A 17,099-nucleotide genomic window follows, 5' to 3' on the forward strand; every position below is an offset into this window, starting at 1 on the left:
ACACAACTGATTTTACCATAAAAAAAGTCCTCATTTATATGATATAAATATATATGAAAACATTTCCAGATCGTTGTCACTAACTAGCGTGACGTCATTTTTATGGAATGACTGACGTAGAATGACTTTTTTTTTTATTAAATTTAAATACAACAGTCTTAATTAACACTTTAGATGATACGAAAAAATCCGCTGATCTAACGTTTTGTATTACAGTCTTTTTTTAAGACCTTCGATTGATTGGAATTAATCAGTAAAAGATAATTATTTTCGCAATTTGCCGCACTTTTCATTCATGTATATATTCTTTTGGTAAGGCTTTTCTATAAGAACCGGTCGACTTCCACCCAAGTTGACACACTGGAGGCGAAATTAAATAAAATGGGATTCAATGTCCTATTTTCTCGCAGCAACCGACCGTTTTCTTTCCGCCTACTCTTAGTGGAATCCCATCTGCCATGGGTTTCTTTAGTGTACTCTGTTGAGTATACAAATGGACCCCGGTTTCTCGTGCCATCTGGACGACTATCACTTTTCCGTGGCATGCCTTCAGTGTCGCCCCACTGACAAGGAAGAACAAAACTGAACAATTCCGAGGGACTTTCTCGGCCAACACGGAGATCCAACATGGGACTTCCTGGTTAGTTAGCTAGGGCAATACTCACTGAGCCAACTTGACCGGGGTTACCAGGAAGAGGGAATTGGAGCGTTTACTTTTAGACCATAGTCCTGTGTCGCAAAGCAACGCATACTCTAATCGTATGACGCTACATAGTCAATAACACAGTTAGCATCGAATGATAATTACAGATGTTAAAAGCAAGGAATATTCAATTAGGTAGGCTAATACGGACGAAGAATCTGCTTTGTAGAATTCAAATAGTAAACAAGGATAAAGAACCGGTTTGTAGAATACAAATAGTAAACAAGGATAAAGAACCGGTTTGTAGAATTCAAATAGTAAACAAGGACAAAGAACCGGTTTGTAGAATAAAAATAGTAAATAAGGATAAAGAACCGGTTTGTAGAATACAAATAGTAAACAAGAATAAAGAACCAGTTTGTAGAATACAAATAGTAAGCAAGGACAAAGAACCTGTTTGTACGTGTAGAAATCAAATAGTAAACAAGGATAAAGAACTTTTTTGTAGAATCCAAACAGTAAACAGGCATGCAGAACCGGCTTTGTAGAATTCGAATAATTAGCAAAGAAAACGAATCAGCTTGTAGAATTGAAATAGTTAATAAGGATGAAGAACCGACTTTAAAAAAGTAAAATTTAAATATGTAAACAAGAATGAAAAGCGGGCATTCTAAAATTTATATTGTTAACAAGGATGAAGAGCCGACATTGTAAATTGTGTTCATCTGGCTGTAGACATGATTATATAGACTTGTCATGTGAATAGATATATAGAGATAAATGGAGTTTAACGTCCACTCGACACAAACTAGGTCATTTCTGGACTAACACATGGTGCAATTTTATTTCCATAATTCGCTTGCGCGTACGGGTTTTTAGCATTGGGAGGAACCGGAGGACCCGGAGAAAACCCACGGGGTTGGACAGGTGACCATACTTCTTGTCACGTAAAAGCGGAGAATCGCAACCACACCACTAGACTCAATGGCATACAGTCTGTTCCAACGCGCACGCGTTAACCATTCGGCCAGCCAACTCCCCAATAATTGATATAACATCTGAAGCCAGAAAAAGACCTAGCAACAGATTTCGATTTGACAGTTTTTACGTATTTTTGAAACAGGTTTCGAAGTGTGTTGGTTCTGTTATGCGAGATCTTTTTCGACGTTCCAAAGTAAATGTACGGTGCTAAGACCACCTAAAGATAAGTTTTAAATGTTCCTACTATAAATTAGACCAGGTTTCGCTTTAGTTTTTATATTTTACGCTGACATTTAATTGCTTTAAATCTTCCTAGTGCAAAAAAACGGAAAATTTCACCTTTTGACCACCGGGGTCACTAAGACTAAAGGTGAATTTAGCAAGTTTACATTTGTATTGAAAGAGTGATTACTTTCGATCATTTTTAGCATATTTTCATGATACAAAAATGGCTGCGCACTCACTTTCAGTGGAAATGACCTCATTTGACCTTTGACCCCGAATATCTCGAAAACGCCCCAACGGCGGACTGATTACCACTCGGCATCGTATTCTACGCAAAATTTTACCTTGGGTCTGCTTTTGTGCCCATTTGATGGACACCTCCGCACACTGAGCCTCCGGTCTATCTGTAATGTTTACATATTTTCAATTTTGATTGATTTCAAGGTAGATGGTACAATATTTCATTTATCAAAAATATTGATTTTATGTGAGTTGACAGGGTTTTTTTTTTATACTTTGAAGGACATTTACTTTTTTGCTTCACTGTGAAGGATATTTATTGGTTTTTTTTGCTCCACTTAAGTGAAATTTCAATAGTAGCTATTTTGAAGTGTTCTTGGATGCATTGGTATTATTGTTGTTCTATTTTTTTAATTTTAAAATCTAAGTTTTTCTTTCTGGTACATTGATATTATTGTTTGCTTTTTATGTCCAATTTAAAATTCTATGGTTTTCTTCCTTGTGGATTGACTATCGATTTATACCTTGTTTTACGTTTTTAATATATCTAATAACGTTAAATAAAATTAACAGTAAAATGTAGGGTTATTTGTGGATACTTAATCACTCTTCTTGGGTAAAAGAAAACTTTTAGTGCATGCGACCAAACCTAATTATTGAATTTGTCTTTGACACTTAAGCCTAGAAAATTGAATATTTCAATGAAAAAAAAATATATTCAGTTTTCATCTAATCTGTATTTTGTTTCGTTTTTTTTATACTTCCGATGGTCTCTACTACATGAAGATCTGACCAGTTGTAGTGTGAGGTCGCGTCAGGGGTCATACAAGCGGCTTTTGAACTATAACGTCAGCGTTTATAATTCCAGCAGGATACCCACAGACACAGTCACAGTTCCGTGCATCGCACGCCAAGAACTCGCTGCAGCAGACCGTTTCATTGACTAATCCCTCACATCAACCAGAACGCGGGTTATATAACAACCGAAATAACACGTCCATTACTTTGATAGAGATAGATACATTTAATCCGCAAAAAATGACTAAAAATAGAATATATTATATTCGGGATGTATTTAATGAAAAATAACATATCGGCCCACTGATTTGAATGGGATAGGCCAGTAATGTTGAAAATAGCGTAGGCCTACTAAGTTAACTGTGCTAATTGTGATGTCTCATAAGAAAGGAAATTTGAACTGGATTTGTTTTCATTTTATAAAAAACAAATTAAAAAAAAACAACAACATGTTTTAGATTACCCAGCTTATTTTGTGGAGCAGCAACTGGGTATGACGTGATCGCAGCCCAAAAGTCTGTCAATCCAAGCATGTAATGCCCCCGTCAGACCGTACAGCGACCAGAAAATGCACTAGGTCGGCGGCAAACGTAAACACAACGCGAGAAAATGTCGAAAAAATTATAAACGTGAAAAAAGTCGCGTTCTCACAGCTTTGCAGGTTATACGTGTCTTGCTTTGTATCCTTAGGTTCACTAAATCTTCGAAAATTATGAGTCACATCCGCGACTAAATACGTCACTGTTTAAAAAGAAAGCAAGAAAACCCACATTGCCCATTGATTACAGTGCTACAAAGTTAGACACACAAATTATGCAATGATGCATCAGTATTGAGTGAAGATTTAATAAACTAAATGCTGCGAAGAATGTGTCAAAAGAATACAATTCGATTTTCTTATTCTACTGTTTCCCATTATTTTTAGTATGTTTTTATGAATTCCTTCATGTCATGAAATGTCAGTTAAGAGAATTAAGTGTACATTTTATTGGAAGGTGATCAACCAGATACAGATTTATAATGCGTTCGCTTTAAAAAGTACAATATTAACTAAAGGAGCTACTTTATTAATTTATCGCCAGTAAAAGCTAATTCTATATTTCATTATGCTCAACCCATGCATTAATAACAAGCCAATAATGTCAGTAGTTCCTCAAATGGTTTTAATGGCCTTTTAAAGTTTTTGAATACTATAATATAACTGATGTTCTTAAGTTTGGAGTTTACTAAAAGTTCGTAGTAGAAGCGCCAGAAGATAGATTAGTACATTATAATTGCTATCTAAATGTGAAAAAAGTCGCGTTCTCACAGCTTTGCAGGTCAGATCGCAGAACATGCTGAACACAAACGGTGTGACTCGGCGATCATTGGCGACCATGGACACCATGGCGTTTCCATCACGCTTTTACCACGCTTATGGCGTTCTTAAAGCGCGCTGAGACCATTGCCGTCGCCGTAGCAGCACGGATTACCGCCCAGTTCTTCTTTATACGTGTCTTGCTTTGTATCCTTAGGTTCACTAAATCTTCGAAAATTAAAACTTAAAAATGTTTAATGGTGTTTATGGCCTTTACAACTTCCATATTAAACATAAATCTAGAAGAACAGACCAAATAGAAATCTTATTAGGAACAAACGCTATCTGTATATCCTCAGATTATCCAGTAAAGGCGCCAGAGTATTAAATAACATGTACTTCCAACAGGAAAATCACGATTTGTTTGTGTTAACCTGTCAGTTTAGTGGTTGTAAAATAATAATATGTTCTTGACAAATAACGCATATCACACCTTGTACATGGTATCCGTCAGATAATAAGCTATAATTTCTCATCTGATATGCCTCTTAGAAAGTTCAACTAAATTATCGAAACTCGAAAACGTGTCTTTGAATTCTACTGTATGAGAAAGATATAGAATTATGGAGGGAGTCATATCAAATAACATTAGAGCTTCTGGCGACTTGCAAGACAATGGTAGTAATAGCTTTCTTATCCTAATCGGAAATAGGGATGTTAATCTGTTGCTATTTTTAGATTCTACCTCATTAATCAAGACATGCAATCTGGATTTTGATTAAAGATTTCCAGAGTTTGCCTGGAGAAATCGTGATATATATCTACACTGTACATTAGATGAGAACATTTATATTTCAATAACAAGATAGTATAACCAAAAAGAAGTCCACCAACAACCACCCCTACAATAATTATTAAAAATGTCACACTTTAGTATCCATTCACGTGATTTAATATCTATTGTTTATTTCTTTGCAATGTCTGTGTATATTGTGTCTTATCCTCATTGGTTTTATTGGTTTTGCATGCGTGTAGTGTGGTCCTCCTGGAGTTACTATTGCACGCAAATTTCAGACAATGGGACATTTCTGTACACTTGCATACTTAAAACACCGTGTATATCAAAAGAAATATATTCAATGACGTCCGGGATATCTTCTTTTAAATATGACCTTAGATCGCTTAACTAGATAAAGAAGGGAAAAGATAAACATTTCAGGAAAAGAGAGCCAGCTTCCGTGACATGTATTGAGTATTATTCCAATTTCCTAAGGCTATAATAGAAATAATTAACGTATTTCTATTACCGTAGAATGTATTGAATTTTGGTTCAATCAATGAAATAAAATGGAAGGTAAGAGCAAATCCAGAAAGTACATTGACTGGAGGTAATGATCTTGAAAGAACACTTGACACCACTTCTCAGTTCTCTATACTGACAATTAGTTTAGTATTTAATCCGGCAGTCATGTATCCGAAACCTTAGGTCAAGTTCAATCTTCCCTACCATTGAAATCTATACTCAAGTTGGTCGTAGTATTTCTTTAATTGAACAGAAGAATAACGCCAATTATTTCATCAACACAGTCGTTCGTCGTCTATGCACAGTTGATATTTGAAAACTGAAGCTGGCTATTACGAGTAATTGTATTTCAGCTATTTGGCGTATGATTTTGACGATATAAATTTAATTTCCAAAATTTGTCTTTTACTGTTATTTCCAAGATAAACTGGAGATAAAATTACCCGCACCCCATCCCCCTCACCTTACCTTTTATTTTATAATTTCCACTATATCCTATTCAAGTGTGTTTCCTTTGGTAAACATTTCGCGTACAAATGGATTTAAAACAAATCATTTTTTTTATTTCCTTTATTAACCACCTAGCAATATTCTAACCCGAAGCAAGCTATTTACTATTAATTGATTCACTATACATAATATAATGAAATAAAACGGATTTACCTATCAGTAATAGAATATTAGTGAGGTTGTTATCATTGCGGAATTATGGAAATGAATTCAAGAACATACACTAGCATGCATCTTAGTAAATGTTGCAGGATTCCCGCTAAAATCGAGTAGAGTTTAATTTAATCTGCTCAATCACAGAAAGCACCCTCGGGAATACAAGAAAATAATCGTAATATGGAAATAGGTTAAGAAGTGGTTGGAATGGGCGACACACGTGCTTTCGTTGACTTGGATATTAAATGGGTTGTATTTTTATCTTTGTTTTAAAAATCGAATCTAGTCGTTCGCCAATTGGAGATAACACATCATAAACAAATATATTTATTGGCAAGAATCTATAGTTATTACATGAGATGTCTCCGAAACCACGGCCACTTTCTTACTTAAACACGTAAAAACTAATGTAATCTGTGTTGAAGTTGGAATTATATATTGATCGAGCAGCAATCAATGTTAATTTCAATAAATAATATATCATTATATGATAAGTTATCGATCATTTATCACTCGCCTTTTTTTTTTGAAGAAAATAGGTGACTATTGAAACATGTTTGTCTATAGGTGAACGGCTTCATTGAGTTATGTGTTAGGCCATAGAACTAGAATACTAACATTCTAGTTCCATGGTTAGGCTAACTGCTCAGGTTAAGCATAGAAAACTGATAAACCATTGCCTTTCGCTAAATAACATATGAGATTTACCCCTAATTATAACTGTGTGTACTTTTCAAATAAAAATATATAAAAAAATTAGGAGGGAAAAAATGGAACCAATTATGAGCAACGATTATAAACCCTGTAATTGCCTGTTCAAAGCCCTTCAACGTATATCCACATTGCATAAAATATGTTGCTCATTAGTGGTTAGCTGATTTTTTGCGGGGTTATATTATGCTAGACCTATTTATTGGAGTGACGCCCTTTAATAAACGTTCAACAAAAAGCAGGCTAGATTACAATGTAGTGTGAAAGTCAGAAGGTTGGACAGGTGACCCCACTCATTGTCACGTACAACCAAGAAATCTAAACCCCGCCAGTTGACTCAATGACAGACCTTATGATAAAGCGCCACGTGGTAACCATTCGGTCATCGGCGCCGTAGAAGATCGCAGACTGGCCGTAGAGACCTTTGGCCCTGGACATACGAAATTTTCACTCGGTTTCTTGAGGCTGGTCTGCGAGATATCAAAACGTACGACCCGTGTGTATCAAAACACGTACGGCGGGTCGTGAGCTTGGTTTTAGCTTACTTAATAGTAAATGCAGGAGGACCGCACTACACGCAAAACAAAAATCTACAAGACAAACCCACGGACAACATAGAATATAGACATTGCAAAAAAAAAAATATATATATATATATATATATCAAATCAAATGAATAGTTCCAGGGGACAGCCGTAAGCGTCCACTGCGCTGTACAGTCCCGGGCCTGTAATGGTATAAAAAATGACGATTTTCAAAAAAGACGTAGGAGAAATAGTGCGACCGATCATGACAGTGGTAAAGGTTGTCTTACTGTGCGGTATCTGATCAGTCGGTACCATAACACGAATTAAGTTAATACATTTACCAGTATTAAAGAATTGAAGAGTTTTCACTACTAAAGAATTCAAATTCCCCCATGATCCCATCGAGCCACTGTCTAGGTAACACGACCTTATTACTATGAGCAAAGAGTATATAATTTAGACACGCCACCAATCTATTTAAATTAAACGAATGAAACAGCCGGTACTATTGCGTACTACCAAATATTCGAATTTTGAATATAAATTCTCGTTTGTATTGAACCGACTTTTATTGGAGAAAAACATTTCAATTAAGAACTTGGTTTGAACTCCTCAAAAACACTGCATTTGTCAATAATTTATCCTCAAATTGGTAATTGGGATTTGGCAAGTATTACTAGTATCCTAGTCACCGAAGGATGCCCAACAGATGGCGTTGATGAATACCTGCAATTGATTCTTTCTAACAGAGAATGGAATAAAGAGAGAACGCATCCATAATAACACGTTCTTTGAAACGGCTTTTTCTGTATCAAATTACGATTGGTTAACAAGCGCTTTAACAACGACCAATTGTCGCTTAACAAACAGGAAATGAAATGAAATGAGGTTTAACGTCCTACTGTTCTGCTCCGAACTGGGCTAATGAAGACGGGCATACGGCATACAGTGTGCTATGATGGAAATTTGCCCGGGAAATTTGCCCGGACAGCGGCACTACGGCCTACTCTTATATCGAATTCCAACTGACAAGGGATCTTTTACGTACACGCCAATGTGTACAAGGGACCTCGGTTTTCCGTCCCATCCAAACGACTAGACAGTTTCCATCTTGCATCACTGACAAGGGGGAGCCACGCCGGAAAGTTTGGATGAACTTTCTCGGCCAATGCAGGGATCGAACACCCGACTTCCAGGCTAGCGAGCCAGCGTCTTACCCAATTAGTAACAAACAAGGTTCACAAATTGACCATGAAACCAGCATGACCTCATTGCCGCCTTCGTGGAATTGTAACATAATAGCAAAATTTGAAGTCCTTCAATAGGTATCAAATTGTGCAGGGAACAAGCACCCCCAACAAGAAGGACAACAGGAACAACAAAATGAGTAACGCTCGAGACCCCATTCTTGTTCCAAAATGATTATGAGTCACATCCGCGACTAAATACGTCACTGTTTAAAAAGAAAGCAAGAAAACCCACATTGCCCATTGATTACAGTGCTACAAAGTTAGACACACAAATTATGCAATGATGCATCAGTATTGAGTGAAGATTTAATAAACTAAATGCTGCGAAGAATGTGTCAAAAGAATACAATTCGATTTTCTTATTCTACTGTTTCCCATTATTTTTAGTATGTTTTTATGAATTCCTTCATGTCATGAAATGTCAGTTAAGAGAATTAAGTGTACATTTTATTGGAAGGTGATCAACCAGATACAGATTTATAATGCGTTCGCTTTAAAAAGTACAATATTAACTAAAGGAGCTACTTTATTAATTTATCGCCAGTAAAAGCTAATTCTATATTTCATTATGCTCAACCCATGCATTAATAACAAGCCAATAATGTCAGTAGTTCCTCAAATGGTTTTAATGGCCTTTTAAAGTTTTTGAATACTATAATATAACTGATGTTCTTAAGTTTGGAGTTTACTAAAAGTTCGTAGTAGAAGCGCCAGAAGATAGATTAGTACATTATAATTGCTATCTAAATGTGGAAATGGTTAATGGACTGATGAAATGGCAAATTCTATTTTACGGTCATTGCCTTGTTTACTTGTTATATATATTCTAATAATTATATTCAGAATACTTCCGCATCGGTCGATTTGGAAAACTGGTCATTTTATTTATCCGTATATTTATCACAGGGCTTCAATAGTAAGATCAGAAGAACCAAACTACATGCAAAACAAAACCGATAAGACAAACCTGCGGACAAATACACAACAAATTTCAAATCAGGTGAAGAGACTCGGGACCAGCCGTAAGCGTCCACCGGGCTGTATAGTCCCGGGCCTGTAATAATACAGACGTCACTAAAAACAATGATTTACAAGAAAGGCGTATAAATTCATTTTAAAAATAACTGGTTGCAACATACTGCAATTAGTTTATTAGGGCCATATAAATGCAGAAGTACTAGATTCAATTAAAGAAAATGATATCAAGACTGGGAGGTTGATTTTTGTTCTTGTGTTATAGTAGAAAAAAATGAATTCTTCAATAATGAAAGGTATTGGATTACTGTTTAAGTAAATATAATTATAAGTTTATTACTGATTTTCTCAGTTGATATATACAATATTTACATTACAATGACGTTATTGTGACGAACAAAAATAGGTCTATTTTTTAAAAAAAAAGGAACGTTAAAGTGGACTCACATTTTTGTATGATTTTGAGACAAACTTAACAGTAACTACTTTTAAGAATACTTGTGTTCGTTAAAGAAGGATTTTCATTAGCCCAGTTGGTGCAGACAAGTAGGACGTTAAGCCCCATTTTTTAAAAATTTCCCTTGCTAAAAAATTATACGTATATCGAATGATATTATTGATATTAAACCAAAGCGGAGTTCACAGTGTGCCATTTGACAAAAGTGACTTTAAGTATGCAAATTGAAGAAATAACCCAAATATTCAAATCAAGAAATTAAATAACACAAACGCTTGCCTGTGAAGCAAATTTGATAAGAAATTTGTGTATTTTATTATAGAAAAAAGTAAGCTCAGCGTGTCCTATGCACTTATACCTAAAATGTGAGGTATGGGGTTAGCATTCCTATATATAGTATCAAGATTCTCTGTGCCAAAAATCGTGACACTGTGGTAACAATTGCCATTGTCATAAAACCAATCATTGGGGTATTTTCACCGAATCGGCACTGGCGATATGGGGCGTTTTGGCACAAGTATTTTCAGACATAATGGCCCTGATTGGTATGAGTGTTGATTGCAATACATTTTCACAAAGCATTTCCAAAAATATTACCCCTGACTTAATGATAAAGAGTTCTTAATCAGTTGAGCCGTGATCATTATTTTGAGTACAGACCCAGTAGCAATGTCTACAGGAATATAATAACGACGAAGCTGTGGTGGGCATATGATATCTTGTCTGACATGCCAAATGCCATACAATGAATATTTTTCAGAGACATCTATATAAACAGCGCTTCTTGATAAGTAATCCATCACAGAGAAATATCGTTGACCCTAAAGGTGACCAGAGGTGACGTGACCCCCGGAATTACTTCTAGAGTTGTTAAACATAGTCAAACAATGGTAAACACTTAGACGAAAAATCCCTATTTTAAAGATATTGTTATAATTAATACTATACACAAAACATGAAAGCGCGATGTCTACATTTACATGCAAACAGGGCAATTCTTATTTTTTTTATTAACAATTTATTTTATCATCACGTCTGGGAATATTTACTTAGTTGCTGTCAATTATAGTCCCTGAATAAAAGACAAATAATATTTACGAACATGTTAATTAATAATAATAATATGGACATCACTATTGCCGTGGCAACTGAGCTAAGAATCGACAGAAATTGTCAACTAATATATCAACAAGATTATTAATAAAAACCCATGTCTCTTAAATCCACAGTTGTGTCGTTTTCTTATAAATCAGTATAGATCCATTTGCAGCCAGATATTAACCATTTCAGTTATTGATAGGGTTATTGTTGTAATGTGCTCGGGAGAGGGTTTTGTCTTAGTAGTCGTTCTAGTAGAAATTAGGTTATTCTGATATGTTGTTAAATGCAGTTGATGTGCCATGGTTAGAGTTATCCTGGTGTTTGCAGGGACTAAAATTTTGAAAATTATATGACTATGCCATGTATCAAAGTTATTCTGTTCTATTTATACAATATTGATATAATATTGCCTTTCGGGGGATTGGATAGGTCTAGGGTTATTTCAGCTTTGGTGACATTATAGCACAGAATACCTTGTTATTTCTTACATAACAACCTACATACAAATGATCTGAAATTTATTGCCCTGTAGGATAGTGAACTATATAATTTATTTATTTGTTTCGTTTTAGTTTTCATTGGGCGCTGTAACCCATTCCTAACTCAAATCAGTTTTGGCCACATCGCTACAAGCAGTGACAAATCCGGACATGTTTGTGCTTTCTCTATATTGTTGTGTTGAAAATTGAACCAGCAAACTGCTTCAGATTCACTGTGACATTAAAATAAGTGTGCTGCCTTGTTTTAGATGTATGCCTATGTTGTATCTAAATGTCAGTTTATCTTACTTTAGATATACTGATTAGAGAGTGGACTTTTATAAATACATTAAAATCAGATCAACATTAGCTATGATGAATTCCAAAATAGTCAGTGCGGTATTAATGTTATTGTTGTCTGCCGTCTTGCGGAGAAAGCACGAATTAAAACGGGCTAGTCCTACAGCCCATCGGGCTCTTTGGAACAGACTAACTCTGTTTTAATTTACTTAGAATGTCCAGATTTTGTGTATACGTTCCTTAGATGAAGGTCTTGAGTTGGACGGTGAACATTATCTGTAGAGGATAATGGGAAATTTTTTGATGTATAAAATAGTTTGACTATTGTTTCAGTCCGAATATACCATCAAACCACACAGTTTGTACGTACGCGGGAAGACCTATTTAAACCCTACAGCCGTTGTAATTGGAGAGATATTTTGGACTTCAGATTTCCTATACAGGGTAGATTAATAAATGAGACAAATATTCTACCGAAATTGTAGAATTGACGAGGTCGCTTGTTTATTACTGTAAAGTATAAATACAAATTCGATTCAGTTGTGCCTTTAATTCATTCGGAAATCGATTCGTGTTTAAATTAATGAAAAATGCGTTTAATCTAACGAAATTGTAAACGCGTGTTTATTACTTCAAAATCCAAAAACAAAGTCGACTTATCTGAGATTAAAGCAGTATTGCTTTATAAATAATCAATTACAGGTAATGGATGAATCATGATATTAATTTTCAATTAATTACAAACACGACCCTTCTTCTTCTTCTTCTTCTTATTATTATTATACTCCATTAAGCCTATTACTTATATTCGTGCATGTTGTTTTACCATTACTATAGGGTTCATTGTGTTTCGTAAACTCAAAGATAAAATTAATTTGGCAATGATACCATTTTGTGGTCATCTGTATGATTACTGTGCAGATCATTCAGAACACTACTCAACTTCGATCAACAGTATGTCTAACAATACTTAAAGATGCATTGTGTAAGGTTCTGATAAAAGAATGGCCGTTCTTGCTATATAGCAGTTCAAAAATAGATTATGAAAATGGAATATATTAAAAATTTCATGAAAATTTCTTTATTCCGAGTGAACTTTTCACTGATTGAAGTTTTAAAAAGATGACGCATATATTTTGTTTCTTTTTCGTAGCAATGGTACTTGACAATATTTATTGAGATTAAGTCTCGATTATTCATTTTTAAATTATATTATATTAAAGTGGTCGAATGACATGATTCCATTTGTCGTTTCTATATTTGTCATATATAGCCCTACAGTATAAATTATCAACATGTTGTACCACTTAAGCAGATATATACGTTTGCACTTCAGCAGAATGTCCCTTTATATTTCTAATGACACTATCAATTATATATATTCCTCGGGGGCGTATTCAAGGCTGCCTTTACCGGATGTGTCATAACGGAGTACAGACAATAGGCATCTAATGTAAACGACAATCCTATTATTGTTATTCCCTTTTGAATGCACGTGAAAATGTACTAATTGTGGATAATTTGATTAACTGGGTTCTGTAAATGTTATCCAGATAAACCGAGATACGACTACTAATTAATCCTATTCTTTAATAATATTCCGATGGGCTTTCAAATTGATTAATTTTACACTGAAAATAATAACCCTCAAACCGGCCAAATATATTGAAAAATCCTTAAACGGATAGAAATCATTACAAAACGTTTGTTTAAAACACCCAACAGAGGAATACACAGAGCTAAAATAATTGATGTCAACTAAAGGCCAATTGAAAATCCTTTGATACTCATCGGAGAAAGTCTCCAAGTCGTCATTTACTGTTTTAAAAACAAAGCTTATTAATTAACTAATTGATTTACTTACCTAGAGGTAAAACGAAGAAAAAGGGAAACCAACACAATATAAAAACACCGACAACTATTCCTAATGTCTTAGCCGCTTTTTTCTCTCTTTTAAATTTAGCTATTTTTCCCGCTAAAGTCATCCTGGAGGCTGATTTGCGCCCCGATCCTTCCGAATGTTCACTGGAAGAACTGCTTTGGTAAGGTGCTGGGGACACTGGCTGACCACTGGAACGCCCCGTATGAATCCGTAACTGTACACCCTCACATTCGTCAATTTTAGACGTCCGTACACCAGTGGATAAAAAGCGGGAATTTTTCACAGCCTCGCGGTAAATTCGAATATAAACTACAATAATGATAAGTAAGGGTATATAAAAAGATCCTGAAACACTGAATAAAACATACCCTAAATTAGTTGTCACACTGCATATCATTGGATTAGGATCAGGAGGTTCCTTCCATCCAATTAAAGGAGCCACTGATATGGATATGGCAAGAAGCCATATAAGTATGATGATGTAAAAAGCACGTTTTTCAGTTAATATAGATGAATGTTGTAACGGTCTAGTAACACCTATATATCGATCTATGCTTATCACACAGAGACTCATAATAGATGCTGTGCAGCATAGTACATCTATTGCAGCCCACATATCACAAAATACCTGACCAAAAGCCCAAAAATCCAGAACTTCTAAACTGGCAGAGAAGGGCAAGACGCACGTTCCCAATAACAAGTCAGCGATAGCTAAATTTACTATAAAATAATTGGTCGTACTTCTCAGATGAGAGTTCACATAAACCGCTAATAATACTAAAACATTTCCACCGATAGTCATACAAACTATTATACCCAAAATCATTCCTACTGGAATGGCAGCAGGCAGGTAAATCTCTGATTCTTTGGTGCTGTTGAGCTCCTGAAACACGGTCGTATTGGCCACTTCCGGTTCCATCACAGTCTTTTTCTGTGTTCATGATGCATTCATAAAGTCACTGAATTTGGTAAATCTTATCAAAAGAAAAAAATATTATTGTGAAGATATTTGACCAAGGACCGTTTTAACTTCAACACCGGCCACTATCACAATTATCTTTAACTTATAAGTTATTTTTCTCCAAGTGAGAAAATTTGGGAATTTGAAAAAAAAGAACCCCCAAAAAACACTTCATCAATTTATTATCTTCATTCCGGTATCGCCAACAATAATCGCTGATACGTAAAACTTTTATAAGAATGATTATCCATTTTCCAGTCAAGTAGAGTTGAGTCTAAAGCCGGGTCCCGTTCTCGTGTATTAAAAAGTTCGTCAGTATGGTTTAGCATCAATCATAGTTGACATGGGACGTGATGTTTATCGATAAACACCCCGACAATCAATATGGTGTAAACTGCTACACGACACAGCTTCTCTCATCCCACCTGTTGAAAACAGAAAAAAAGGCAGTTAAACATAGATCTATATACCCGATTCGTGCGATACCTGTTATGGCGTTAGATAATTGACAGCTCGCGATAAACGTTTACTCGAGGTCGGGGTCTAATTATTAGTGATGATTGTCGTAGGAAAACAGCAAACTGATCAAAATATTTTTCCGGAATATGTTTTAAAATTTATATGCAATGTAACATATTCACTGTGGCGACATTTTCGACTGCCGATGGAGGGTGCTCATACTAAAAGATGATCCCTTCGGTCTCTTCGACAAGGACTTGTAAGCTATGCGAACTCTTCTCAGATGAGAAGTGATGTCAGGTATTCTGAAATAAGCTAGAATACCCTGCCATCTTACGACAACCTATTATTGAGAGAACCGAGGCACAAGAGACTTAATAACATTGACGCACAATCTGTTTATAATGTAATTTGTGAATAAAATCATTATATTCTCAGATTTTATTACCTTCATTGATGGAAACCCATTATCAACAGGCAAAACAATCGTAATACTCCTTCGGTTTTAATTAATAAAAAAGCCGTAAAATGTAGAATCTCGCACGTTTCAATAATAATATAATAAACAATCACCAAATTGACTCATACACGTCACTACTTACAGCTAATCTGACCGATTATTTAGAACCAGATATCAGATGCTAAAAATATTTTCAATAATTTGTGTCCGCTAGTCGGGATTCCCGAATAACCGGCGCCCGAAAATGTGGACGGATCAACCACGAAACTGTACAACTATCTTTGTCATTTACTATGCATAACGTACTTCGTAAATGAATATCTACATGTTTAATATTTTAAGTGCAGAAGGACCGCACCACACATAACAAAAACTTCGGATATTGTAAACTATTTCCAAATAGGTCAGTGCTTATGTGTAAAACCCCTCCCCAAATTCTTAAACCTAACCCACAACCCTGCTTACATCTCGTGACATTAACTAAGGTTCTATAGTCAACTCCATATGACTGATACAAGTCAATCTTTATTGATCTAACAAAATATATTACTTATTTGTGTCGTGGGACTAGTCTTTCACTTTATAATCTGTTGATATGTGCTGATGTTTTTTACAATCTATTAGGATGTTATTTCCATTCAGTTTCTTCGGTTGGTTCTGCTCAGCCCTAAAGGTATGTTTAAGAAAAGTGCCCACTGGGTCTGCCTCGACAACATAATAGCGGTTTTTGCATTGACTTGACGGGTCTTATTTACTAATCACTGACAACAAGACCGACAAGTGAACCTTCCAATATATAAAACACGAGGCCGACCGAGCAATCATTTAAGGGAAAATAATAATAACCTACTAAACCAAACCAAGGTTTTTTTTACATTAAAATAGACTACCCGGATGCATGCATTTACAGTGCTATATGGGTATAAGTGCTTTACACCACAGTCTTATACTGTTCCATATGTATTACAAGTATAATATAATATATTATATTCTATCGGTCAATCTTTATTGCAAGTATAATATACAATATACTGATCCATGTGTATTCCAAATATAATCTAGAATATAATGGTCTATTTGTAATGAAAGTGTACTATAAGATATACAATGCACTGGTCCATGTGTTTTGCAAGTATGATATACAATACAGGTCCAGGCGAATTGCAAGTATAATATAAAATCCATTGGTCTATGTGTATTACAAGTATAATAATAGCACGCTCCTAGTGTGTGTGTGCGAATAAAAAATATGTAATGCTAACAACGCGGTCCTTATGCACACGTAGCCAGCTGTAGGCTACTCTTTAAAGGCCCAATACCACTCTTGTTGTAACTGAATAATATGTCCCAATCTTTATTCTGGTCAACAAATTGTACTATTTTA

At 35.2% G+C, this 17,099-nt stretch overlaps 1 protein-coding gene across 1 annotated transcript in view; it reads right to left on the minus strand.

The window, feature by feature from the left end:
- The window catches only part of LOC126816625 (alpha-1A adrenergic receptor), a 37,512-nt gene extending 22,694 nt beyond the window's left edge, over positions 1 to 14,818 (minus strand). The window contains exon 1 of the mRNA XM_050543324.1: positions 13,818 to 14,818. Coding sequence (XP_050399281.1) covers positions 13,818 to 14,754 — 937 coding nt within the window. The 5' untranslated portion in view covers positions 14,755 to 14,818. The remainder of the gene's footprint in view (positions 1 to 13,817) is intronic.
- Between the last annotated feature and the right edge of the window lie 2,281 nt (positions 14,819 to 17,099).

Source organism: Patella vulgata, chromosome 3 (genome assembly GCF_932274485.2).
Source record: "Patella vulgata chromosome 3, xgPatVulg1.2, whole genome shotgun sequence".
Lineage (NCBI taxonomy): Eukaryota > Metazoa > Mollusca > Gastropoda > Patellidae > Patella > Patella vulgata.